We start from the raw sequence: 27,152 nt of genomic DNA on the forward strand, positions 1-27,152 counted from the left end.
CTTCTAAATAAACAGTTATTACAGCCACTGAATGAGCAAACCCTGCGCTGGCTCCAGCTCTGCGGACGCTGAGGAGCACCGCAATATTTTTGCACTGCACCTCGAATAACAAATAGTCCAATATGAAAACAGATATCTGACTATTCATCATGAATTTAAAATGATTACATATGTCCAGTCCTGTTGGAGACAGCTTTCACAAAAGGGCATACAGTTAAATATCAAACACACATTAATACTGTTGGTAAACAGAAGTTACTTGCTCACTGACTTGCAGAAGAGAGAGAAAGAAAGCTGTGTGCAGTGCGCTCTCTTGTTCTATTGACCAATAAGCTCTTTTATGCACAGCCAAGTAGGCTTTTGTACACAAATGAACAGTTGTTACCGCTGTAGCTGATTAACCAAAACAAACACAGACAACGTTTTTTCCTGCCATACAATGGATTCAAAACAATAAAAATAAGGTTTAGATCAGATGTTTCAGTATAACAGCAGATCTGAACGCTCATCATAAACCAGTTACATGATGCCTGAATCACACAGCCAGCCTTGTTTAAGATTTAAGGGCGCAGTCACTGAGTGTATATTAACATGTAATATTTATGCATTTATTACAGCTGTCACAGACCAGTCTGTTGTTGATGGGAAAGACGTTTAATGGAGCAGACATATTATTTTTGGATGTGTGTTTTCAGATAAATTTCAAAATTTGATTTGAAGTGGACAAATTGTACAGTCTTTCACAGTATTTTGTTATTTCTAACCAATCCTTTCACAGCACACCTGAGCTTCTCCTGTGTTAATCTATGCTGCCACCAGCTATGGCGTCTGAGGGACTTGAGCACTAATATTTTTGCCCATCCCTGGTTTCCAAATAGTAAAACTTGACATGAATTAGATCTGATTGTGTTGCCTGTTATAAGTTGTCTGCCTGTCCATCATAATTAAACCAGTTACCAGCTAAGCTGTATGGTTCTGAGTGCATAACCTGACAGGCATATTAACCAGGTGTGTTTTGGGGCAGCAGCTACGGGCTCAGAGTGTTTCTTCTGGAAGGCTGAGCAACAAAGCACCAGAAAATATCAAAACACAAGTTAATCATAATCAGTAAATAGCATAAATTACTGCTCATGCTGTGCAGAGAGGGACACAGCTGTGGGCTGTATGGCACCCGCTCTCATGCTGTGCCTCTGGTAAGTTTAATGCTCAAGGTGATTTGGTTTTATGCACAAAGCAATCCATTTAAACTCTCAGTGTCTTAGTTGCATTTCGGCTAATTGAAGTGTGTGCGTTTGGCTCACCCATGGACTGATGAAAATGTGTGTGCAGGGCTACTCATACTGCAGTGTTTCCCCTACCATTATATTACGGCACCCCGCCCCCCCTTGAAGGTCAAATTAATTTTATTTTCTATATAGCACCAGATCACAACAGAAGTCATTTAAGGTTCCCTTTCCTATACCTTGTTCTTTTATTAAACAAACCAAAATGCTTTAAGTTATTTATCTTATTTACACGACAGCATGTCATTTCTGTCTCTGACGCGCGTTTACAATTCTCCTCTGCTCTCTATATCGCGCACGGCGGGGTTCCACCCCGATGCGCACACACACACACACACACACACACACACACACACACACACACACACACACACACACACACACACACACACACACACACACACAGACACGTGCGCGCACACACACAGGTGAGCACCAGTGGACAGAGAGCGCAGGTCGGAAAATATGTCGCATATAGATTTACAGATTATTCAGAGGCTAAACCTTACACATATATTTTTAGTATTTAATGATTTTACCTCCTCCAATTAGGAGGTGTGTGTGGCTCAGAGTTGAAATGTGGAAAAAAGCTTGTCATTTAGATGTTAGTTAGATGCCTAGTTAATGATACAGCTACTATACATTTTTCATAGAAGGGTGGTTTTGATTGGGTGGTGAGAGAGCGAGAGGCAGAGCTTGAAAGTTAGTGTCTCAGGCCAAAAACAATAACTGAATAATAATTAAATAACTTGCCAAAAACCATTTTTTGAATTGAGAGTAGAGACCTTTTTTTTTCTGGGACACCTTCAACTCTTTAAACTGAAAATTATAATGCCAGAAAAAAAACAGCCACGCAAAGGCTGCTAGAGTATGCAAAAAGTCTGTCTCTCACCTCCAAAGGGAAGTCACCGAGCTACAGAGTGATGTGACCTCAGTGCAGCGTCCTTGCCTGGGGGATGTGTTCTGTCTGGTGTAGTGGTCTGGTACATATGTGTGCATATGTGTGCGTGCGTGTGTGTACATGTGTTTGCCTGCATCAGTGAGCATGTGTGTGTCAATCGGGAGCCAGTGAGGTTATAGGTCACCTCATCATCCCCCTGAAGCTATAGGTCAAAGGCCCTTTGCACTTCGGGCTGTGTGGCTACTTGACACAGACATGGAGGGACTACAGTGCCACCGCTAACTTCAGCATGGCTCTATAGCCTAGTTTAAAGTCTATTCCAGTTTCTGTGGGTGCCTCCATTCACTTAGTTACATTTGCTTGTTAACTTTAAGATTATTTAAATTTTGCAGTTCACCAAGCTGACACAGCTGCTTTCCTGAATTCCTCATTTTCTGGACCAATAAAATCCATTTCAGTGAATACAGACCATCTTTGGTTTAATTAATTTAACATCCTCATTAGAGGCAACATGCTAAATTTTCCATTTACTCTACGAGCAATAAACACATGCTCAAATATATCACCAACTGCCCCTTGGTTAACCACACAGCCTCACACTTTATCTGATCCTTATTTTATCTTTTCTGTTGATTTATTTATTTCAATCCTGCAGCCTCTTTAGTGTATTTTATTCTGTGTCTATAGTATTTTCAACTATCTTTATCCATTTTATTGTCAGATTGTGTTTTTATGTTTTTTGCTGCCTTACGGCATTATGAACTCTTGTGGAATAATAATGATCTGACCTGACATGAACTATTTCAGTCATCTTTCATGATGAATAACAGGTGCAGAAATTTTACTAACATGGGCTTAAGTGAACATAGGAAAGCAGTATTTTGTGTGAAACTGGCAGCAGAATCCCAACAGTGCTGAATGTCTGTAGGCTGTGCCTGCCTTTCTCTACCTTCATATCCTCTGAAGATCCAAAAACTAGCATCATGCAGTTGTGAATCCAAAAACTGGCATCATGCAGCCAGTAAACAAATGTGGATCAAAACTAGACCGACGGCCACTAGATCCAGACTAGGAGCCTCCAGCTGCAGAAACAAAAGCTCACATGGCCATGCAAGCATCCAGGAAACCAGGGTCAGTCAAAGAGGTTGAGAGACAGGAAAACACATGACGGCTGCCCAGGTCAGAGAGGTCGTACCTGAGAGATGTCCATCACAGCATCACAGCTGAGAGGTCGGGCAGAGGTCAGATCATTGAAGCCCAGAAGTGTAGAGATGATACCGTTCTGATCAATTCTGCGAATCATGGTCCCATCCACAAAGAAGATAACACCGTACTTATCCACCGTAATGCCTGCAAATAAAAGTCACCCAATGGACAGAGCAGGAATATATCCATTAATTATTTTGTTTATCTGTGACTTAATGTGAGGACAGAGCGCCACTAAATGACAATTAAGCACTATTCACTGCAATAAAAATTAAGGACTAATGCCAGGATTGATTTTTTAAATCAATAATGGAGAATAAAAGAAACATCAAAATAGATGAAGGGTATTGTATGTATTGATTAAATTACAACAAAAATTTCATCAATGTAGTCTCTTTCTCTCACGCTCAGCCTCAAACAATAATGAAACTAAGAATACTAACCTTCACATTGCACAATCTGTGTTTCTGTGACAGTCAAACAATATTTAAGCAGCTAGGAACATCTAGTCCACAGTAGTTACAGTAAAATGCTCCATTTCCAATGCAGACTTGGACCATTCAATAAATGTTGCACATTTCAGTGGGTCTAGAGAGTTATTTCAGGATATGTGACTCACAATGTCATCCCAATGGAGAACAAACAATATGCATGTGATCTAATGACTAATGCATCATCCAAATATGGAAGCAACAAAAAAAAGGAGAACCCCTTGAAATACATGGAAAGCCATGTTGTAAAAAATAAATAAAGAGAGTTTTAAAATAACTGAAGCTAGAGAGCTACATGTACATAGTTTGTGATGGAGGTAAGAGAAGTGAATTGAATGCATGAAAACTGAAGGGTATTGATTTAGCCTCTGGGACTACTGTCTTCAGCTATTGAACAATCAAATTGTTGAAAAGAAAAGAGAAAACAAGACCCCCGACTGAAATAGAACTGCACACTACATTGATAACAATAACATCCATACAATACCTCGAGGGTTAGTGAGAGTGGCCTCAACGGCCTTTCCTCCATCCCCGCAGCGAGTATCATCATAGGGGAGACATTGGTCACCAGTGCCCGCCACCAGCTCCAGATTCTTGGCCACATCTTTCACAATATTCAGCGATTTCACCTTGAACACCTTTCTGCTGCTGGTGTCCGAAAGGTACACAGCACCGTTCACTGGACTGGTGGCCAGGTAGTACTTGTGAGCAGGGCTGTTGCTGAAAGACGGAAAAAGAGAGGAGAAGCCCAAGTCAATAAAGCTCAAAGGGCTACAGTGCTTTCAATAAGAAACATTGTGTAATACAATTAAAATGGATCCAAAAGCCATTTAGAGAGTCAATTGGGCACAATTACAGTTTAAACCAAGGACATGGAAAAAGAAAAATAGAAATGAGATTAAACATGGCAAAAAAGAATGAGATTAAACATGGCATAATGGTGGAGCTTAGAACTCGTCTACAATACAGTCAGTTTAGTTAGAAATCCCTGTTGTCAAAAGAGAGTTAAGACTCCACTCGTCAGAATGTATCGGTATAGACACATACACAGTAGAAAAATGTGAAAATACCATATATGTATAGAGAAAGATACAGATGTCGAGTTTCTTTGAAATTAGTGAAACACTGAAATGTAAAGTTGGAGGGATAGAGTGAAGAAGACAGAGGGGAAAAAGGTCTAGTGGGACTCATTGGAGTACAATGGATCCTTTAACAGAAATCCTAATTCCTCATTCCTCCCTCATCCTTGACCTAAGAATTCTGGGATATAATCTGAAAGCTACAATATGAAACCAGTGTCTATACAGTAGCAGGAACCTGTTTGAAGAAATACAAACAAGTGTGTTTTTTTATTTCCCCTGGGATTTTTTTTAGAGACACACAAATGCATAGCTGAAGCAGCAATCCAAACACACTATGCATCCATCAGGAATAGATTCCAGAAAAAAAATATCCTATTAAACTTCCAACCAAGTCGACAAAATAATCCTTCATATCCAGACAGACAACAGAACCAAGTAGAACCAATCCTGGTGTAACGGGATGCACGCAATCTATTGGCACACACCAGACAACACAGAAAACAAAGATGACAGTAGATGAACCCATAATAACACAAATGAAAAGACAGAGAGCACTGCTTCTATTAAAAAAACTTCATGTTAATAATAAACACATAATCATTATACACTAATGGATAGTAGAGACCACAGCCAGGGCAGGTCTTATTTTGAAAGTGGTGGACTTGACTGGTAGATTTGACAGACTTGTCTGTGCTCCCATAAATACAGAAGTCCTTTTCTCTACAGGTGCCTCCTATGTAAAAAAACAGCTGACTGATCCCTTTCAGCTGGTTCTATTGTCACAAAATGTATCAACAACATTGCATAATTTGTCAGTTTTGCCTAATCTATTAAATTGTTAAATCATTTAAAATGTTCTTATGGTAGAATTGCATAAAAAAAACAACAGAAAAACAGAAAAAATGTGATATTTTGCTGCTTTTCCCAGTTGTAAATTGAACTCAATCACTGCAAACACTGAGAATTTTCAGGTTTTTTAACTGTCAGGAAAAAAGCCGAAAAAAGCCAAAAAAGGAGTTAGTAAACAGTTAAGCAGTGTAGTGGTTGGAGCCACTTTAAAGATGACCACACTTATCAGGGCAGGGTACAGCACAGTTCTGACAGACCTGATAAGCATTATGGAGAAACCTGTCAGCAGGGTGTCATTCAAAGTGGATTAAGACAGAATTTCAACTATAACCTTGAGGGTTCTTTGAGCGGTTATGGTCAGCATGACAGCGCCAAAGCTGATATTTTTATAATACAACAAGAAAGACCAGTGGGTCTGTGGAATCGTCAACTCCAGTACATAATTTTAAATGACAATTGACCTTCAATGAATCAGTGGTGACACGACACTGCAGCAAACCCCAGGCACATGTGTCAGAATCAGCCCAGTGACCAAGTTGACTGATATGTTGGTCTACAGTACAATCCAGGTACAAACAGCTGGCGTAGAGAAGCGACCGCTGTTTTAGAGTAGGTCGGTAGCAAACCTCAATAACCGGATTGTACTTTGCATTCTATCTGTCATGTGCAATCAGCTGATACCTTATCAGCTCCCAGTTGCATGTACAACATTGTTGGTCCCCCATAGTGTTTGAAACTATAAAGGGTTATTCTCTGACCTTGAGCTATGGCCATATACTCCATCTATATTCACTGACAACATCTAGTTTGTAGAAGATAATTGGATTTTGCTGCATGCTGGCAAGGCAATGGAGGGAGCGTGGTAGGAGTGGATGGGGACATCCTTAGCAGGGGGTCAATGAACACTGTAGTGAGATCACCCACCTCCCAGTCCTATCGCTTACTCACATATGAACAGGAGGCAGCCACACGTTTTATACAGACACATGCTGTGTTTTCCTGGATAAATCTCCTTTTTAATATGCAAATGTGTTTGGAATACTGAGACCAAAGGAACAGAGCGCTGACATTTCTTTCTTCTTTGTTTTGCTTTAGAATACAGAGCTTGGAATGGGAAAGTTAGTGTGAGTAAGCATACTAGCGTTTTTGTTCTACATGAAGACATTTTTGATATTAAGACGGAGAAAAGATAACTGCAGAGAGACCGAAAAGGCAATAGAGAGCTTCTGAGTGCTTGTTATTGTGATCTCTCTTGAAACTAGAGATCGGTGACCAGTATTATTTGTCTTTTCATCCAAAGTTTGACTACACATTCCCCAGCTGAAAATCAATCAATAGCCCTTTGCCGGAGGCGTGGTATCCAAAAGGAAGCACACAGAGATTTCCTTCACCAGTACATACCAAGGACTAAAATCTTCTCTGCTATTTTATTAGGCTCACCTGGCTACAAACATAAAACATTTGAGACTTATCATATCCAGTGTTGCTATGACAATCAGAAAGGGGTTGGTTTTTTCTCTGAGTTTTTTTTAACTAGTAATATGCAGTGCAGCTGATTTGCATTTTATAATACAACATGTGCCTGTTCGGAAGGTGCCAGTGGCTTCCAGTAATTCTAAATAAATCTAAATAGCTAACTACTCAGGACTAGGCTATTTCCAGGAACAAGAGCGTTAATTCTGAAAGTTACAAAGCTAATGCTTGAAATGTGTGAGTTAGCTACAATGTAAAATCTCCAATGTCCAATCAATTCTCGAGTGCACTGTATCGAGCAGTAGTGTGTGCTGTACCCTGCATGCAATTCTGCAGTGTAAGAGTGAATGGAGTCCTCTCTCAATACATCACACAGCAGGGGTGGGACCAAGCCATTGTTTTGCAACTCAAAAGTACGCCATTAGTATTTGGCTTGTATATAATAACCTTTCTCTGGCTGTAGTCAAAACTCTGTAGTCTTGTTCAACGTCTCACCCACAGCACAATCTGATTGGTTACATGAAATGAGCGACAGCTTTTCGACACTGAAGGCTACTGTGCCACAGACAAGACACTAGAGCTGCTCTATGTGCAGCTGTGTGTCGAAGGGTAGGCAGCATATTCTGCCTAAGTTGCAATAAGCATCAATCACTCAATGGAGATTCAACTCTTACTGCGGCAGTAAAACTGTATTTCACACTATGATGGTAAAACTTTGCAATTAATCGGCGCTCACATGCGCGCTGAACCGTGGGGCGGGATCCGTATGGCTCACGGATCAACTACGCTCTGTTACACAACTAGTTAACATTAGTTGATTCAGGAAAAGGAATTTATTCGTGCCATGCTTCTGAAATAACGTGTGCTTTAATCTTTGAGCTTGGGGGAAGGTATCAAGTACTTTCACGTCGAAAGGCTCAAGTCCAAGTGAGGTCACGAGTCATTAGTCCTAAAGTCCAAGTGGAGTTCCGAGTCTCTTTTTGATTTTGTCAAGTTGAGTCTGAAGTCATCAAATTTGTCATCATGCCCCCTCTACACAGTGTGCACTTCTAGCGGTGGTAATGCACCACTAATAAATATGTCCTGTAGATCTATAGAGCTTGCACTTGACACTGCATTTCCTTGGCTCCTCAGTAATTCATCCGCCATGTGTGAAGTTGATTGGATGAGCAGTTGTCGAGAAACTCGAAGGACAGACATACAGACAGGTGGAAAGGTAAAAGTAATTATGGCACCTTTTACCATATACTACACTCTCCTGAATGACCACAGAATTGCTGCCTCCGACACTCACAACACAAACAGAAAATGATAAACTAAATAAACTAACCCGTTTCATGAAGGCAGTGTCGCTGTGCTGTCATGGTTGTAGTGAGGTGTACCTAATAAATTGGCAATGCAATCTGTGCTCTATATCCATCTTGACAAATGGCAATATCACGTCATACATCAAGAAGCATAATACTAGATCAGTCAATACTTCACACATGGTTGGGCTAATAATATCAAATGTAGTATATTGGACAATGTAATCTGACTCCCATTATGAATCTTGAAGACAAGTGCAGCCTCTACTGAGCCAACAATCTGCTGCATTCTCTCTTTGCAATCACACATACAGATACAAACACACTGTTGTGAAACACAGGCACTTAATCCTGAGATTAAGTAAACTCGGGAGACTTAGCTAACCACTAAATCTTCAACTTTATGAAGATGAAAATTATACAGACACTCAATAGCTTAGGATATGATTTTCTAGCTGCTCACAAGTGCATGTCAGAAATAGGCTAAAAAGGTCACTTTGACATCAAGTATGTGGACTGTACGCTTCTCTTTATTAATTTAAGCAAATACCGCATTGCTTACCTATGCCTGAAGTCTTTATTTCTGTCAGAGTTTGCCAAAAGCAGCAGAAAAGGAGAGAGGAAGAGAAAAGAGGGGAAATTTTAGTTGTTAATGGATAGAATAGAAAAAAGCAGCTGTTAGTGGATAGAATTAATTCAAAAAACATTATATTTCTTATCTACTCAAACCTGTCTTTGCTGACATTAACAAAGATATTAATCTTTTCCTGGAATGTCTTCTGTTAAGACCCCATTACATCCTCTTCAGCCCATATCAGGACCAAACTCCAGCTGATACAGGTGGATGAGAGAGGCAGGACCATCAATCCTGGCCCTTTAGGGCTTTTCTGTCTATCGCAATCAACCTCTGTGGTTTATGACCTGTGTGCAGGCCCATCTGAGCTCATGGTCCTGAGTGAATGTTAGTAGGCTGCTCCTCCGTTACCTGAGCTCCAGGACGCTGGTGACATTCCCCGTGGTGAAAATCCTCCTCACATAGTTGAAGTCGCCCACGTACAGGCTTCCATCTGAGCCACAGGCCAGAGCCACAGGGGCCAGGAGCTTGTTTCCGTCAGCAAGGCCATTACAGCTGGGGCAGGAGATGCTGCGCCTGCGACCGTTTCCCATCACACTGCCGATTACAGGAGGCTGCTGGGAGATGAAGACGTTCTCCCCATTGCCCATATGAAGAATACCTGATGAGGGTACAGCAAAGAAACAAGTAACACCTGCAACCTGTTTAGTCTAAGCAGAGTTTGAAGAATGGGCTCTATTTTCCGGAAATTGGATGAAAACAAAAATTAAAGTGAAGCCTAGAGGGAGCGAGTGGAAACGGGTGTGGCCAACTGTGTTTGTTAAGTTTTGCAATTTTGGTAACTAGAGGTGGGTATAAAAATAGGCAGTTAAATCAGCTTTTCTAAAATTATTTGGCAGCAGTAATGTTTTATAATAAGCCAGGAAGTGCATCCAGGCCAGCGTCTCCTAAGAAAAAACTTCTTAGAGAGGCATTATTATACAACAGCCCAATAATGAATGTAAAGCACCCAAGATGTGCTACCAGATGATGTCTCATTTCAAGTTGAATTTATATTTTAGGACGCACTTACAATCCTGTCCAAATGTGTTGATGTACACAAACCTAATTTACAAGAAAGTTAGTACATATTGTAATTTTAATCTCGCCTTAATGTTCACTGTTAGTACACAATTACAAAAATAGTTCCATTATTAGCAAATGTGGACTCTACTTTTACAAGTGTTTCCAAAGTCTCAGGCATATTTACTGTAGGTATGGGTACATGCATCCATTAATGCAAATTTTGCAATTTGTTTGTGCAATTTAACAGCTCCTGGTTAATCCTGTTTACATTCTTATTTAATTATACACAGGAAATACCATTTGGAATTTTGCTTGAATAAAAATGCTGCTACTCTTTTGAAGGAGCTCAAGAAACATCCTGATGCTGCCTTCTACATTTGCAGAAACTTGCATACAAACTGTTGGGAATAGCAAGATGTGTAGAAGACTGTAAAAATATGTTTGCAAATTCTGTGTCAGTAGATTCAATCAATTAATTAAGATACCCATGCTGCTTGATGTGTGTGTAATAGTATGCATTGCGATTAGCAAGTGGTGAGCAAAAGATGCTCATGTTGCTCTGGTTCTGCTGGATGAGTAAGTAGGCAACTGTTCGCTAACACGTTTCTGATGGGAACTTGGTAAGCTGAGAAGATTTCAGTGCTTTGATGCTTCAAGTCCCAGTCTCCTAGTGGTTCAAGATTGGTTAATATAAATCTAAATGTAGTTTAGATGAAAAGTGAAAGTTAACAGACAGATAGGTCTGTTTGTGCACCCCTGCCAACAATGAAAATTGCTCAGTGTGCCTGTGTTTGCAGTATGAAGAGGTCTTAGCGCATGAAAACACAGGCACAATTTCACGCCAAAATGGGGACCAAAAAGCCGTTGGCACAAGTGGAATCTATTGGAGCTAGGAAATTACCACACAGGCCCAATCACAAAAAAATTAACTTTCCCCCGATTAAAAATGCCGTTGTGCTTGCCTTTCTACCTCCACTGGCTCTGTGCATGAACAAAAATACAGCCACATGTGTACAGTTTATGTGCAGGCATGTGTGCACCCACACACACACACACACTATGTTTCCATTAGTGTTGCCAATCGACTCTTGGAAAATTGTCAAATATGTAAATGTAAAGATGCTTCTGCTGCCCAATCAATGTAATCATATTTGAAATTCAGCATCTGCATGTCTGCTGTAGTTTTTCTGCTTCTGATGGTATTTGGTGACCTGAGTTCTTTCAGCAGCACAACATTTGGTCTATCAGAGAAGATCAGCCAAGCATCCCGCTCCTGGGACATGATTTAATCTTAGGGGCTGCTGCTGCTGGGAGTAGCAGACTGACAGCAATTAAATTAGGGATGATTCTAAAAATGCTGGGCATGAACAAGACATGGAGCTGCCAAAGGGGGGTGTGGTAGGGTAAAGGCCCTGGCAGCGGAGGTGGAGAGGGGTGCAAGGAGCAGCTCTCTTCCTCCTCCGGTCAGCACATTCAGACTCAGCAGGTTTAGTGTGACAGATCAAAGTGCCACCTTCCTGAGCACTTTTCATATAAGTATGCCTCATCTCCTCTGATGAGCCCTTCCAGACACAAACAGACTGTGACGCCTAGCTAGTGACAGGTGCTGCCCGAAGTTTTTCTCTCTTCATTCCTACTCCTGCCTTTCAGGAGTAATTTGCTGGCAATAAGAAAATTGACCCCCCTCACCTAAAAATGGACAGCGGTAATAAAAAAGTCAGATCTATCTTAGGCTACATGACACTGCCGAATTGAAAAAGCCTCAGAAAGCCACAGGCAGGGAAGACAATTCAAAGTTACACTAAAAGCATCATCTCAGGCACAGGGTGGACATACTGGCACTTATCAGCAGAATGACATGTGTAAAATACAAGAAGTGGCAAAAGAAAAAGAAACACTGCAACATCTTAACAAATAGCAAAGTCTATGACTGAGTCCTAATGAGATTTACTCTCATAAATTAAGTAAGCTTGTTTCTATTGTAAATTAAAATAAAACTATTGTTTTTACAGTTGTAAAGTAGTGATCTGTATTATACTCTCTTCTTTTTAATCACTGACACTAACTCTTATACAATTCCTAAAGCAAGTACTGGCTATTGTTAAAGTGTAATTGCATGTGTTTTGCAAGTGCAAGTTGAAAATGTGATACTTTTCAAACTCAACAATGGAATAAATAATGTGTTAAATTAAGATCTTTCGCAATATAAATTTAGCTTTTGAATAGGTGTTTTGTTGAATGAGCGGCTTGTCGACTCACCACTCTGGATATTTAAAGCATGGTGCTTATCTATAGTCCATCCACCCAGTCTGGAGGCAGTGGTTTCATAGCCCTGTAGAACAGCAGTCCTCTTCTCCCATAGAATAAGGTCTGGACATGACTCATACTCAAAACCCACAGATACTAGGGAAAGAAGCAAAGATAAAACTAGAATGAGTGAACTGAATAAAAAAATTGCATTACATGCAATATATACTTGATCACTTACCAAAAGCCACAGACAAGCCATAGACCTTCTGGCTGTAGACATCAGCCTTGTCCCACACAAAGTCATACGAGAGGTTGGGGGATGCGGGAAACCACTTTCTGAACAGCCTGCCTTCCACAGCCACCATGAGGTGAACTTTCATCAAGTTGAAAGGGATTGTGGAGTGTGTGAGCGTCACCCTCAGTATTGACTTGTACCCTGGGGTCCTGCTGCTTAAATAGCCGAGTTTCATATCTGTTCCTGGTATAGGCACTTCCTCTTGTAGAGACTATAAAACAAAAAACAAAGCTTATCGATGACAAACAGCGAACGTAAATCACTAAACTAGCTGACAGGAATTGTAAATCTATTTCCTTCAGTGTTTAAGGTAGGATTAATAACATGCTCCTCCATGCCCTTCATTTCACACAGATTATCAATTTGTCATTCCTTTGGTCAGTGGCCACTACTTTTTATAGCACATATATGGACCCCTGGGAAGATTAGAAACATCAATTAGAGGGCAATTATATTCAAGCATTACAGGGAATTCGATGAAGGATTTCTTCATTATGTACTCCAGTGAGTATTTTTCACAATTGATTTAATATTAGCAAGTCTTTCATTAGGACAATAATATTCCCTGGAATCCATATGACAATGGTATCAAAGGAGTGCCCTTGGGCTCAGAGTGTGCACCGTCCTGTAATATATAAGGTAATAAAAGTTAGTTTAGTAAGAGACAACATCGTGGCCTTGGGAAATTTCCACTGATGTCAGACCTATAATCTTTTGATGATACAACAGTAGGTCAGCACTTTACATTGTACAGTGTTCACATTAAGGATCAAGGGTCGACACCCCTGGTTTGGTTGACCAACTCCTCTCTGCTCTAATTGAGTCACCTCTTGTCGCCTGTCTCCACAGTGCAGTGCAAGATGTAAGGCAACAATTAGAACAGCTACCCAAAGCAACATTGTTCAGAGGAGACGTCACTTATGATGTGTTTCTTGCTTGCAGAGTATACCTATGCTTGGTTAACGGATCAAAATTCCTTTTAATAAGGACAAGTGTAAATTAGATGATGTCCCAGTATGGTGTTCTTGCAGCTCAAGGAATAGCAAAGACAAAGCTGCTATAAATAGACAGGACTGCATACTAAATTCACTAATATGCCATAAATCTTATGAAGCAAAGTGGGTGACAAAGTAATTAGAGAAGGGCACAGAGATGCCTGCTAGACATACAGTAGCTGCACACACACCTGCACACACAAGCCCGTGCATGTGTGTGCATGCCCCAACAGGACACATACACATGTAGATAGGTGTCAGAATATATATAGTCACGAAATATAAAAGCAAATGTTTCCCATTGATACTTGTATGCTTAACCTGGGAGACTACAACCCAGGAGAAATTAAAAACGTCGAGGCTGTTTTCTGTGTGCAGGGTAATCATCATCACTCTGCAGTGAGACAGTACAACGCACAGTGTAAATCGCCCAAGTTCCGCAGACCAATTACACTAGAGAGATAAAATCACAGCTCTGCCATGAGCCAGAATCACTATTACACTTGTACTTGATGAATAGTCTTCAGAGTCTCTCCCAGATGTGTGCCATGAATCATCTGAAGGAGAGACCCATGTAGATCACAACCTGCAGGGCAGTAAAGAGGGTGAGGGTGCCGAGTAGTCACCTGGATTTCGGGCACGACGGTGCGCCTTTCGGAGCAGGAGCCAGCGAATGCAGTGAGCGGAGCTGGGGACACCAGGGGGCTGGGCCTGGTAAAGCTGCTGAGGTCACAGCTAGGGATGTCATTTTCCTCATGCCGCATCACAATGGTATCCATGACAAAGAAGCGTCCCCATGGCAACCAGAGAGTGTGCTCCTGGGTGATGAATGGGGCGCGCTCAAAGTGCAGGGCTATGGCTATGCCCCCATTGGTCACCAAGTCAAAACTGGAACACAGACGTGCACAATGTCAGAGGGGAATGATGGCTCACATACAGTGAAGATGAATTAAGTATTTCTTAAATAAATACTGTGGAAAATTTCCATTAGCAATGCATGTAATCTGTTGTGTGTTGAGGATTAAACCATGCCACAATATACTGCGAATATAATGACTATTTTTCTAATGAAGTGTTGTTATTAGAAATGAAACAGTAATAAATTCACATTTAAATAAATAAGGACTGTTAAGACAGGATGTTGTTTTACTATTTAGCATTATTTTTCTGGCACACACAGGCTGGAAATACAACTGGATGATTAGTCACACTGTTAAAAGCACAGCTCTAATCATCACAATCTGTAGATTTTATTTGAAGAATGGAAAATAGTAGATTCATGCTTTGAGTTCAGGCATGACTGTTTCCCCCGTATGCGTGTATGCATTGCTCCTGTGCTTTATGTATGAGAGCGAGAGATTTGTGCTGCAGGATGGAGGTAGCCGCCACTTCACTATCGATCCCTTAGATGAAGGCTGTCCACTCTAACATCAGTCTAAAAGCCCTGCAATGCAATCCCATCTACTGTTGCATTTAAGGGCCTCTGCCTCTGGTCTGGCTTGAGTGGGTCTCAGTAAACAGGCTGCACTGTGGCGATTTCATCATCTCTAACTGCTGCATGGTGACACCAGCATCCCTGCACCTGTGCTGTACTTTTGCAGCTCTTGTCATGTCTCTTTTAGAGCCAATTAGCACCTGGTCACCTACATGCCTTTGGGACAGAGCCTCGTCCGCACATGGGAAGCATCTTTTCCCAAATTACAGGTACAGAAGCAGGTCCAAATTGCAGCCTTTAAAGCGGGTAACCTCCTTCTTGGTTCAAGCTATTATATAAAGAATCTGCTCAGACTAACTTCCCGTGAGGGTAAACATCTGATTGGCTGTGGTGATAAACAAAGGTTTGCTCCGCTCTTGGTGTTTTGCCCTTGGCTGGGTGTAAGTAGAGTGAGTTTGTCCTGCAGTACGGAGGCTGCAGAGCTGATGGGGGCTGTGATAGGTGTACCCTTGTGCTGCTGTGATCCATCAGTAGCCATATAGCTGCAGCCGGTCAGTCTGCATGAAACCTGGCAGGCTCAGGCTACGCACGCTCAAAATACTTCTGGACAGATACTCATGGGCAGCGTGGCCAATCGATGAGGGGATTCACTGGCTGTTATCAATCATGACAACAGCCTTAAGCTATGTGACAAAACTTATTAAGCTACCTACAACAGCCTTGCTTGCTTACGCCCTCAGGGAATGCATCTTGCTTTAAGAGTTAACCCTGCCAATGAACTTGGCATACCTCAAACAAATTATACACAATTACTTCTCAGTCAATGCATACATGCTAGGACCTGGGCGGTATCTACTTGATATTAAAGTGAATCAAGGACACAGGCAAAAGTTAGTAATGAATAAAGACTGTACAGATAGTCTGGTAAAAGGTGGGCACTTAAATTGTGAAGAAGTGATGAAAGCACACTAGTATTAGCTCCTCAGTAAAGTCCTCATTCACTAGAGTGGCCTCAACAACAGGTAGTTCTCATTCACTGGTAAAATACATTTAAAGTCAATAACACACTGGTGTCTCCTTTGACACTGAGTATGTAAAGGAGGAAATCAACAGTATAATAAAATAATAAAAGTGCATGTGAGATGTGACTATTATATCTTCTCATATTGAGACATTTGGATGGAGCGTTTAACAAACTGGCAAGTAATTAAGTGAACACTGGATTTCCAATATACATAAACATGTCATGGCTCCTACAGAGATCCTCACAAGCACCTAATAATCTAACAAGCTGGAATCCATATCAGCATTTTACTCATTATTGGAGAGAAACATTAAAGGGAGCAGGTGTGCCTCAAGTTCAGTCAGTCAGAAAATGGCCACACAGCTGTAAAGAAACTACACTAACCTCTTTTGTTTAGGCCAGAAAACTTTTTAAGATGGTATAGAAAAGGTAATTTAGAAAACCTAAGGTCTTGGACAATAAAGAACACATCATAAAAATGAGTTGAGACAGCTTTCCCATTTCTAAGTGGTTGAACAGGTGCATTTCTGATTTCACGCTGCACTGAGCCAGTTTACAGTGATTGCAGGGGAGTTGCAGGAGACTGGGCATGTTTACAGGGGAAGCTGGGAGATGGAGTAGTGTTTACACATATGCTGGAAGGTAGAAAAGAGTATAGGGCTTTGCAAAGGAAAAGTGGAGTGATGCATAAGAAAAATGGGACACGCATTAATGGGAAAAGGATAGAGATGAGGGAAGCCAGTGCAGTGGAAAGGACATGAGACCTGGGCTCAAGGAAAGCACAGGAAATAAGTGAAAGAGAAGTGCCCAGAAAAAGAAAGGCTTAAGGGCAGTGGGAGATTGGAGGAAGAAGAGCGTGAAGGGATGGAGAGCAGATTAAATGAGTGAGGAAGGTGAAGATGATGAGGTGAGAGATTTTCGTAAAACCGAGTGAGAGGGAGAGGACTAACAAGAAAATGGAGGGAATGAGGAGAGGGACGAATGATCAAGATGAAACCTGAGACAAATGCGGGCCTTTAGAGTGTCAGTGACTGATAAAAGTGTCAGGAGCGAGTGGGGCTTTGAGAGCAAACACCAATTCATGCTGTGTTGTGATAGTGGGGCTTGGTTTGCCACAAGGCCTTACTAACAGCCACTACTATCAGAAATACAGGGGGACTGGAGGTTGTGCGTGCCACCTAATCCAAAAACCATATTCAGAAAAGAACAGAAATAATATTAACCAAGGTTTGTCCCAGGCCTTTCTCTTTCAGTCCAAGAAACACATCGAAATCTGTCCGAGGTTTTTGTCTGGATTTCTGTGAGAAACTCTCCTGGTGGCAAAGCAGCAGGCACAGAGTCGTTCAAAGACAGCCAAACAGAGAACTCAGACTACTTCCACTTGTTTTATTCAAACCCTTCAACACACAACAATTTATCTTTCTCCGAAGGGGTTCTGGCAGTACTGTAATGACACATCAACAATCTAGACGATTGTTTATTGACAAGGTTTCCTGTATCTTGCTGACGCAGGAAATATTTATAAATGTCTGAGGAAGCTAGAGGTAATGACCTATGTCAATAAGTGCATTTACTATTTTATATGCATAGATTTAAAACAACCACACAACTAATTAAGGTTAGGATTATTTTTTCACCCAAGACATTGATTGCAAAAAAGCATTATTAAGCTACAACAAGAGAGGAGACAGATGCATAGCAAATTAATTGCAGGTCTGTGGCCTAAACTTAAATGTCTCACTTAATTCTCTAAATCTTCCATTGTCAAATAAATAATGTCCATCTGCACTATGTTTCATAGCCCCCGTGAGCTGCTTTGAATTGGCATATTTTATTCTTTCCCCTCCCTGCTGCTACTGAAGCATAACTTATGAGTGTACCAGAAGGGCTTTGTTTGATTTCTCTGGGAATTGAGCCGAGGACTCCAAAATTGGACCAAATGAAAGCACGAAGCAGATCAATGGCGGCACAGTTTGCAGTGGCAACTGTGTTTTTTCCTTCCATCATTACAATTCAGCTCAGCTAAACAACCCAATTTGACAATAATATAAATATCAATGCACATCTCTGTATAGTATATTTAGGTAGCGGTCAGTGGCATTTATGCTACATCTCTTGTTTTGGTGTGTGTGCCTGTGTGATGCATAAAGGAGATGCTCTTACCTTCCATCCTGCCTAGTGATTGTGTAACCATAGGATGGATTGTTGATGAAACTGATGTTGACTCCAACCAACGGTGTTCCATCCGAGGTCACTACTTGTCCACGGATGACACAAGCATGGCTGCATGGGAGTGAGAAAGACCCACAGAGTTACAATTATGGAATACTTTTCACCCAGGCAGTGCAAACAAATAGTCTTGCATTATCTAGTTGTGTTTGTGGTGCAGTCTGTCCACCTCATATACGCACACAGGGATGGATAAAAGATATTAACAACACATTTCAACAAAATGTAGTCTAATATACCATTACCAGAGTCAAAAGTGACCGTAGAAATAAATCAACACCTTTCTGACTTGGGGTCAAAAAAGCTGTTTCACAAAATGGGATTTAATGCGAAGCAGGATATTGGATAGCACTGGCTTGTGCAGGTGTAGCTATTGGTAACCCGATGTACCCAACAGTAATAGAAATAAAAAGCACAGCATTTTTCCTTCAAGCAACAGAAATTCACCAAGAGCAGTAAAGAGGAAAAATATACAGTAAAAGTATGGATGTTATCAAAAAATAAATACTGTACACAATAAAAAACAAACAGAACAACAAAAACAGAACAACCTCACACCTCCAAGGATGTCTCTGGGGGTTTTTCTACCCAGAATGGAAGGATAATGAGATAAGGAGGCTTTACTTTGCTTTTGCTCTAATTAAAAAAAAGAGGATTTATCTTTTCCATTACAGAATACAAGGGAAGGAAATAATAGGACTGCAGATTGTAACACTTGGTTGGCTGGTTATCAAGACCTCGACAGATTTCCAGACTGACATCAGGTCTCCAAAAGCCGCATAAATTAGATCTGATCATCAGTCCCCACCAATCAATAGTGGGAAGTCGTCCAAATTCACCTCCTAATCTTACTGAACTGATGAGTTGAGACCTTGCTGTATCACATCTCCCTCGCCGAGTTCTGCCCTCGTCATTAGTAAGGCCCAACTCATGGTCAGCCATCGTTTCTGTAGTCGTTCGCAAAAAGTCCCCTAACAAATGCCTTGCTGCCACGGCTTCATTAGACCATGGCTATTTTTAATACATTTGGGTCTTAAACACTGCCACGTACCGGAAACAATTAACACTAGTGTGTTAGGAGCTGCCCTCAACATGTCCTTACCAGAGGCAAGATCATTCACCCCTCACTATCCTGGTCCCCAGGAACCCAGTTTTATGTTAATTAGGCCGGGTCCCCTTCAGAAGACCTTGGCTGTCCACCACTGCACTGTAAACAAGCAAGGAGATACTGCTCTGAATCCTTGGGCTCATACCCAAAGATCTATCTGGATGCATTTACATAGAATTACTACTAAAGTTAACCCAGCAGTTGGCCCGGCTGTCTACAATTAATCATTCATGCCGACAGTTTATTTTAGAGTCCTGTTTGAAGAGGCAATCATCCACATTTTCTTCAGATGGAGCTGTGAAAGTGGAACTATCTCCTTCCTCACTCTGTGAACCACATGGGGAGATGATTCCTCGCTGTCAAGACAAATGATTTAAATATTGACATCAAATACAGCAGAAGGAAAGAAAGAGCAGCAAAGGAAGCGTGAAGCATTCTCTGCAGAAACTTCCCCTCTGTGTGAGATTTCACTCGACCAATCAAGTCGAAAAAGGACTTCACAATATCGCCAACCTTCAGTTTATCATACATCATCCGCTGGGGGGGAAAAGTGAGGGCATGTGGAAAATAAAACAGGTGATACCCAGATTCAGCAAGAAATTATTTCTGGTTTATGTTCTTTAAAGAGAGAGTATTATGGATAACAACACTTAGTCCAGTCAAGTCTTAGGGTGAATTTTGCGATTGATGTCATGTAAGTTATGCTAATGCATGATGTTGATTTCCCTCTCTGCTTCAATAACTCATTGAGATGATGCACCATTCCAAAAAGCAATTCTGAATTGACTCAATGCCTCAACTGGAACTGGAATTTCTGTATCTAGCTTTATTTTAAATTGAGGGTGTGAATCAATGTTAGATATGTTTTTTGGGATATGGGGAGAGCTAGTAATACTTACGGCTAACTTTGTCAATGTTTCATGAACAAAACTACTCTTATAGTTTACCACAAACTGCCTATTTCAGCTGAATGGGGCACTAGCTCTGGAAAACAAATGACTTTTAATGAAACTGAACAACCTTTGGTGGAAAAAAAGTTACAAATAAGCGCAAAGACATGCAGCTGTAACACGGTATAAATTTATCAAAATATGCACCTCTACCAGTGTGTAATCGTGAGGAAACTACACTGCTCTGCAGTACTTCAGACAAAATGAAAAAATGCATTCCAGAGTTAAGTATAGAGAACTTTCAATAAGCAGGGCTAATAAATGGTACCATCACTGCGAAAGCAACAAAAACATCATTACCCACGCAAATTACTTGATTATAGGGTAAGCCCTGCTACAAATATAAGCATGTCGCTGCAGCCCTCTCTTTCCCTGCCTGTATGTTACCAAGCGCACTCAGGAGAGTAAAATGAGGAGATGTCAATGTAAATACTTAGCTCTCCAAATATATAATGCTCTGAAAAGTTATTGAGCACACTGAGAACAAAACAAACAAGAGGCTTTCTGACACTAATGGCCTGATGCTAATAAAAGAGTTATAAATAAAATAACAAAAGCGCAAGCCTGTAAATGAAGCGAATGGCTTCTGCCTTGCTATTATAAGCCAGCTATCAATCTTTGCCCAAATTGTTCCATGGACAAAGTCCCTGTTTACTATTCTAGTCAGCATCCGCTGCTGGGCCTTGGCAGCCTCTTGTATTATGTGTCATGGTGGAGAGTTGAGACGTTTTATGCAGTGGCAGATGCTTTATTCAGTGGCACCTTTGCAGCTTTTTGTGGTGGGAAACAGCAGGAATAGCAGTCCAACATGTCTACTAGCATGAGGAAGTGGTTAATGGATCAATAAAGAGATGATCAAGTGACCAGGGCAGGCATATCAGGAAGATGCTGAGACTGTGCCTATAGGGCTCATCTGAAGCCCAGAGCCCCCTGTCATAACCGCTCATATCTGTCAGTGGGTGGCGAATGAATACCAAGCATGAATAATAGATTATCACTGATATTTTTAGGTGAGCCGAGGCCTCCAATCTTGCAGCTCATCTCTGGATTCTTGATTTTACTTATTTATGGCTGCGTCTTATTGTGAGAGAGACAAGAGTATTACTCAACCTTCTACGCCTGTTCCCCTGTCCAATGAAGACCTGCGAAATGTTGAGTGGTTCTTGAAAGCCAGAAAAATGTCAATGAGGGAAAATGTCACAAATGTGTTACAAGTGCTTTTCTCAAGTATATGCTGACACGACCACAAAAGCTAAAACACAGGAAGAGTTGTGATGACAGTTGATGTAATTCAGTTTTTTTTTTTCTTTCTCCGCCAGAACACACTGAACGGTGTAGAGATGAAAACGTGTTTTACTGCAACAATAAGGGAGGATGAACAGCATTAGGTTAACAAACAGCACATTATTCACACATCTCAACCAGCAGCCAATACTAAGATGTGTTATGTTGCAAATTATAGTAAAGGAAATGATCCTGCTTCAGCAGTGACACTTTGAAAATCGATTTTCTCTTCAAGAACAAAGCAACATCTCTGCTGGACTAAAAATAGGGATGTCTGAAACCACAACCTTCTGCCATCCAAAAAAAAAGGAAAAAGCCTGAAATAATAACTCCATGCTGTGAAGTTTGTTTGATTTGTTTGCTGTTTTTGACTCAATTTGAAAAAAATTCTATCAATAGAAATGAAAATTTGAAACATTCTCAAGTTATTTCATTCTTTTTTTTGTTTTTTGTTTTGACTGTTGTCTGTTTGTTTCACAGAAGTATAATAAGCCAAGATGAGAGAGATCCACAAGCAAGTGGGATGCAAATAAGGTGACACAGCCTCACAAGCGATTAAAGATGAAAAGAGAAGGAGACAAAGGAAAAGAGAGGCAGGGGATTCTTAGGGGACTTTGACAGCCATCGTGCCTGATATGAAAGCATCTCAGATTCCATGGCTGGGGTGTCATGGGCTCTGCCTCTGGGATTGGGCCTCAGATGGATTACAGTAAAAGTAATCACAATACATGAATACAAGATGCCTTTCACGGCAGGGAATGCGCCTTGTTTTTTGACACATTCTATGTTTGTCCATCATCATCTGTCAATAGTCCCTCTAGCCATGCACACAACAGGTCCTTACCCAATGCCTATAGCTGGATCCTCTCCCTAACACGGACATTTCGGTCTGGCTCATAAAAGCAAAACTTTTACATTTGCTAAGATCTATCACTGCGATTACATTTGCACTGGCTTAAATTAATAATGTGAAAAAAGGAAAGCCCCCGAATTATGCTTGCACCTGAAATGTCATTACTTTATGTTAGTTATAATGCAAATTCAGATGAGATCGCTGATAAATCCAATGAAAATGAGTAGAGCTACACAACTACGTATTCAATCAAAGTAAAGCATCCTTAGTAAGTGAAGTAAAATGTCAAACATATTAAACCCTGATTTAACTGACTTAACTGAATGAGTATGCTCTTACAAGAAAATGGTGCGTGGAAAACAAATCATCAAGCATAAAAAAGATAACTCAGTTTGACACTGATGTCAGACATCCCTTCCCAAGAGAATGATAATCTTTGTCTTTTTACAGACTGTTACACTGGGTTGTGTGTGGCGGTGTGGAGTGATGAACAAGTCACTTACTTTCCATTGAAGGGGTTGGCTCCAGGAATGATGTGGGTGCTGTCCCTGCCCACCAGGAAGTGCACACGGTCATAGAAAGTCTGCAGGTTGCTCTGTGCTGTAGACATCTGTGTCTCCTGGATGATATCCAGGGGGTCCGGGGAGCCCACACACAGAGAGGTGGTGTGACAGGTTGCCTGCAGACAGCAGTCTGGATCCATGCAGTCCACCAGGCCATCTGACAAGGTCAAACGAGTCACACACACACTCTCGCATTAAACAACAGCCTGGACACACACCTGGCAAGAGAAACTAAGTATATATGTTTTTAGTTATTGGGGCATTATTCATTTTTACTGTTCTATATTGCTGGAGCCATGTTATGTACATCTCATCCCAGAGAACCCTTGAACACCTCTAGCATTGTTCATGGTTCTTGATCTGAATTTAGATGAAACAAAACAAGGCAGAAAGAGCTGCTGTGCAATGCACTTTACTTTGCTGAAGTGGGTCATTGGAATCCCTACCCTTTGCTTTAAGGGGCCTATCTGGCCAGATGGGTGATAAAAATAAACCCTGCTGTCAGGAGTCAGTCAAATCCCCAGCAGCACCCCGTCTTTGCCAGTGAGTGCCCTGTGGTCCCCACACAGTGATGGGGAGACAAACAGCCCCTGCATAAATAAGGGATGCTAGTGCATAGCTCAAGCCCGGAATGAGGTCTGGAAGAAAGGAAGTCACGTCTTCCACTTGGCCTCAAGAGTGGTGCAGCCCCCTGGCTGGCTCTGTGTGTGTGCCTGGCTCTGCTCGGGGCTAGTTAGGGGGCAGAGCAGGGACTTCCTCCTGGGGCCAGCGCATGCTTGGGGCTTCAGGCCAGCTACTCTGCTTTTTAATAAAAACCTGCTGTCCATGTGACTGACTGGAAGCCATTCCTCACCCTCACCTGCATAAGAGTATCACTGAGCTTGGAAAGCATAAACCAGGTACAATATATTCTCAAGAACAAAGGAGGTTAATTCTATAGTCAAATGGTGTCTAGTTAAGAGTCCCTGTTGATGCTTGGCCAGTGTCAGAAGGCATTGCAGTGTGCTGTTTGTGATTTTACCTCCATCGTTGTCCTTGACATCACTGCAGGCAGTTTCCATAGAGGTGTCACAGCCAGTGCCCCTCCAGCCCAGCTGGCACACACAGTACCAGCCACTGTTACCCAGTGTGCACCTACCATTTCCATTACACAAACCCGGACAGCCCTCTGTGTAACAAAAAAGGACAAAGACAGAGGTCGGAACAGAATATCAAACAAAGCAGGTTTAAAGGCTGATAGATAAATACTGTAAATTGTTTGGGAACCAACAGCAACAATAAAAACAATGACAACAATGTGGGCTTGTTGATGACAGTGGTTTGTTGCTAATATTTCTCTGGTAGCAATAGACTAAAGTCATTTTAAAATTTCAAATGGGTGAGGGTGGCTATAATGACCCTCAGCTGAAGTTGATTAATTTGATACACCTTATGTGAAGCTTCTAATATCCCTTTGCAGTAAAATCAGATAAGAGGGATCTTCTGAATCAATATTCACTCATTACTACAGTAGATTGGCCTCCTGTATCTATGCTACTAAAGCTGGGTAATGAGAGCGGTGTGGTGGTGTATATGTTGTCACTTCTGCACATAATTGGATCCTTTTTTATTAATGTGATTTTCGAATGTGACCATCATTACGATCATACTGTTGTCAGCAAAAAAAGAATGAGCTCCAACAAACCTGCATTAGCGATTGAAAAAAATGTCCGTATCATTATTTGCTCTTTTCTTTTTGGATAAATTGTCTTCACACTCGTCTTAGTAATCAATAAAATCATCTCTCTAGGGAGAGCGTGTGTTCTGTCATTAAGAGAGGCAAAATAAAATAGTAGGAGGCGGATAGGGCTGAGCTCACTAGCATTATGCAGGGGAGGACTTAGCTTGCACTAACTGTGTTCCCAGGCATGTGACCCCAGGGGAGCTGAAAGCAGACTGGAGCAGAACGACAGGTGAAACATTCCTCTATCTCTCTCCAGATAGGTCTTCACAAGGGCATAGATCAGAGGATTATCTCGCCCATTTTTCTAGGGCTGTTTGGCATTTATCTGGTACCTTATGATTCCTATCCCCTCTGTGAGGCAGAGGCAAAGGCAGAGGGAGAGGGTAACATCTCAAGATATCAAACGCACAAATCTGTCACAGTTAGCGTTGTTAGCAAGCTGCCTTGATAGGGAGAATGTTAAGCTGACCCATTTTATCAACTAAAGAGACTGGGGCAGCTGTCTCGATGCTCTTACATCACACAGGAAGGAGAAGAGTGGGAGACAGAGAAAGCAAGAAAGGAATAGAGACAGATGCGGTGAATGGGAGACATGTTATTAAAGGGAGAAAGATCAGTTGGAGAAAGAAACAGAGATAAGTATTTAGGAAGATAAAAGGTAAAAAGGACACCAAGAAAAGATGTGTGTTGTAGATCACGTTGAAAGCTGACTGTGGCATCAGTTGCAATTTGGTTGTTGCAGAACAGAGGAAGGACAGCATCATGACATGAGTCATAATACAGTCACGGATCAATGAACATCCACACTTATACATGAAAAGAACTCGGACAAAATATTGCCAACTATTATCCCCGACCTTTCTGCGTCCTTTCTTTTCATCTAATCTAGGAAGCTACTATGTAATACTTAATTATCATACAAGTTTAATATCAGAATATAGCGAAGCTTTTAGCCATGTTAACTTTCAAGTATAAGTCATGAAACATGGCAAGGGCGACCTGCAGTTGTGCCCTCTCAGTTGCAGCTGATCATTTATACTTTACACACACTCTGGAGAAGAAACATGGGTTTTGTTGATCTGTGAAAGGATGCTTTGAATCTATGTCAAAAAAGGACTAACCAGCAAACAGACTGTTGAATAATAGGGGTAAATTTTGAGGCATTAAACATTTTTAGAAACATAAATTATGCCATCTCCATTTTCTTCTTGTTTTCTTGAAAAAAGGGGACTGACTGTTGAGGGCTAATTCCATTAGAGAGTGTCTTGCCTCCTAGACACGTTTGGATATTAGCCGTCCTTTTATTGGGCAAATGGACAAAACAACTCTGGTTAGACCAGTGGAGACAGATGATTAGTAAGCTCTGAATGCTTATTACAAGGATAAATAAAGATCCGCTCTCTGTTGGCACCAGTTCAACTTAATTGGCAACCCTTTCAGAAAGGAGCCCCTGCTGAGCCCTGCCCAGGCCTGCCTGAAACAGCTCCAAACGTGAGGCTGCAAGTGTTCGAAGGACTCCTCTGGCAGCCACTCTCATGCCAGGTGGTCCATTACCAAGGACACAGGGAGAGTGAGAGAGGGTGCTGGAGGCAGAAAGGCAGGGTTGCTGCAGAGCCTCCACCCCTTGCTTGCCCTGCACCAACCAGACCATGAACTCTTTTAATTAGAGAGGATGCGGCCTCAGCACCTATCAGGCCCCGCTCACAGCTGCACACTCATCCATAATGCATGGCACAGGTTATGAAGCCCCTTTCCCAACATCCCCCTATTGAGAAAGCAAGGCTGCACACAAACCAAATAACACGAAAAGAAAGCAGCACAACTTGACTCACCAGGTGCGAAAGTGCTAAGTGGAGATTACTGTGTGACAATATGGCAAAAAGTTGATGGGAGGTGGGGATCTTTAGAATGAGTTGTTTAGGGCAACAAGAGGTGCATAGTGTTTGCATATGTCAATGTAGGGGAAGAGCATGGTGTGTGTGCATGATTTGTTAATGCTGGCTGGAGTTACAATGAGAGGAGGGCAAAATAGAAGGAAGGAGGAATGCCATACCTTTCACTACCTTATCCAGATAGTGAGCTTGGGAGATAAAAGACAGGACATATAAGGGAGGTTTGAACAGTGCCACTTCCATGACAAGACAGCAAGGCAAGGTGTTAGTTTACATTACAAAAGGTAAATAAAAAAACAAAAAAAAAGGAAAAGTGCAGT

At 41.4% G+C, this 27,152-nt stretch overlaps 1 protein-coding gene across 1 annotated transcript in view; it reads right to left on the reverse strand.

The window, feature by feature from the left end:
• tenm4 (teneurin transmembrane protein 4) overlaps positions 1-27,152 on the reverse strand; it is a 111,593-nt gene that overhangs the window by 25,956 nt on the left and 58,485 nt on the right. Inside the window, exons 14-22 of the mRNA XM_070828739.1 lie at positions 24,239-24,385; positions 23,158-23,374; positions 18,394-18,513; positions 14,398-14,659; positions 12,720-12,987; positions 12,491-12,634; positions 9,578-9,827; positions 4,369-4,601; positions 3,380-3,534 (exon numbers count right to left, since the gene is read on the reverse strand). Coding sequence (XP_070684840.1) covers positions 3,380-3,534; positions 4,369-4,601; positions 9,578-9,827; positions 12,491-12,634; positions 12,720-12,987; positions 14,398-14,659; positions 18,394-18,513; positions 23,158-23,374; positions 24,239-24,385 — 1,796 coding nt within the window. The remainder of the gene's footprint in view (positions 1-3,379; positions 3,535-4,368; positions 4,602-9,577; positions 9,828-12,490; positions 12,635-12,719; positions 12,988-14,397; positions 14,660-18,393; positions 18,514-23,157; positions 23,375-24,238; positions 24,386-27,152) is intronic.

Source organism: Pempheris klunzingeri, chromosome 4 (genome assembly GCF_042242105.1).
Source record: "Pempheris klunzingeri isolate RE-2024b chromosome 4, fPemKlu1.hap1, whole genome shotgun sequence".
NCBI classification, from domain to species: Eukaryota; Metazoa; Chordata; class Actinopteri; order Acropomatiformes; family Pempheridae; genus Pempheris; species Pempheris klunzingeri.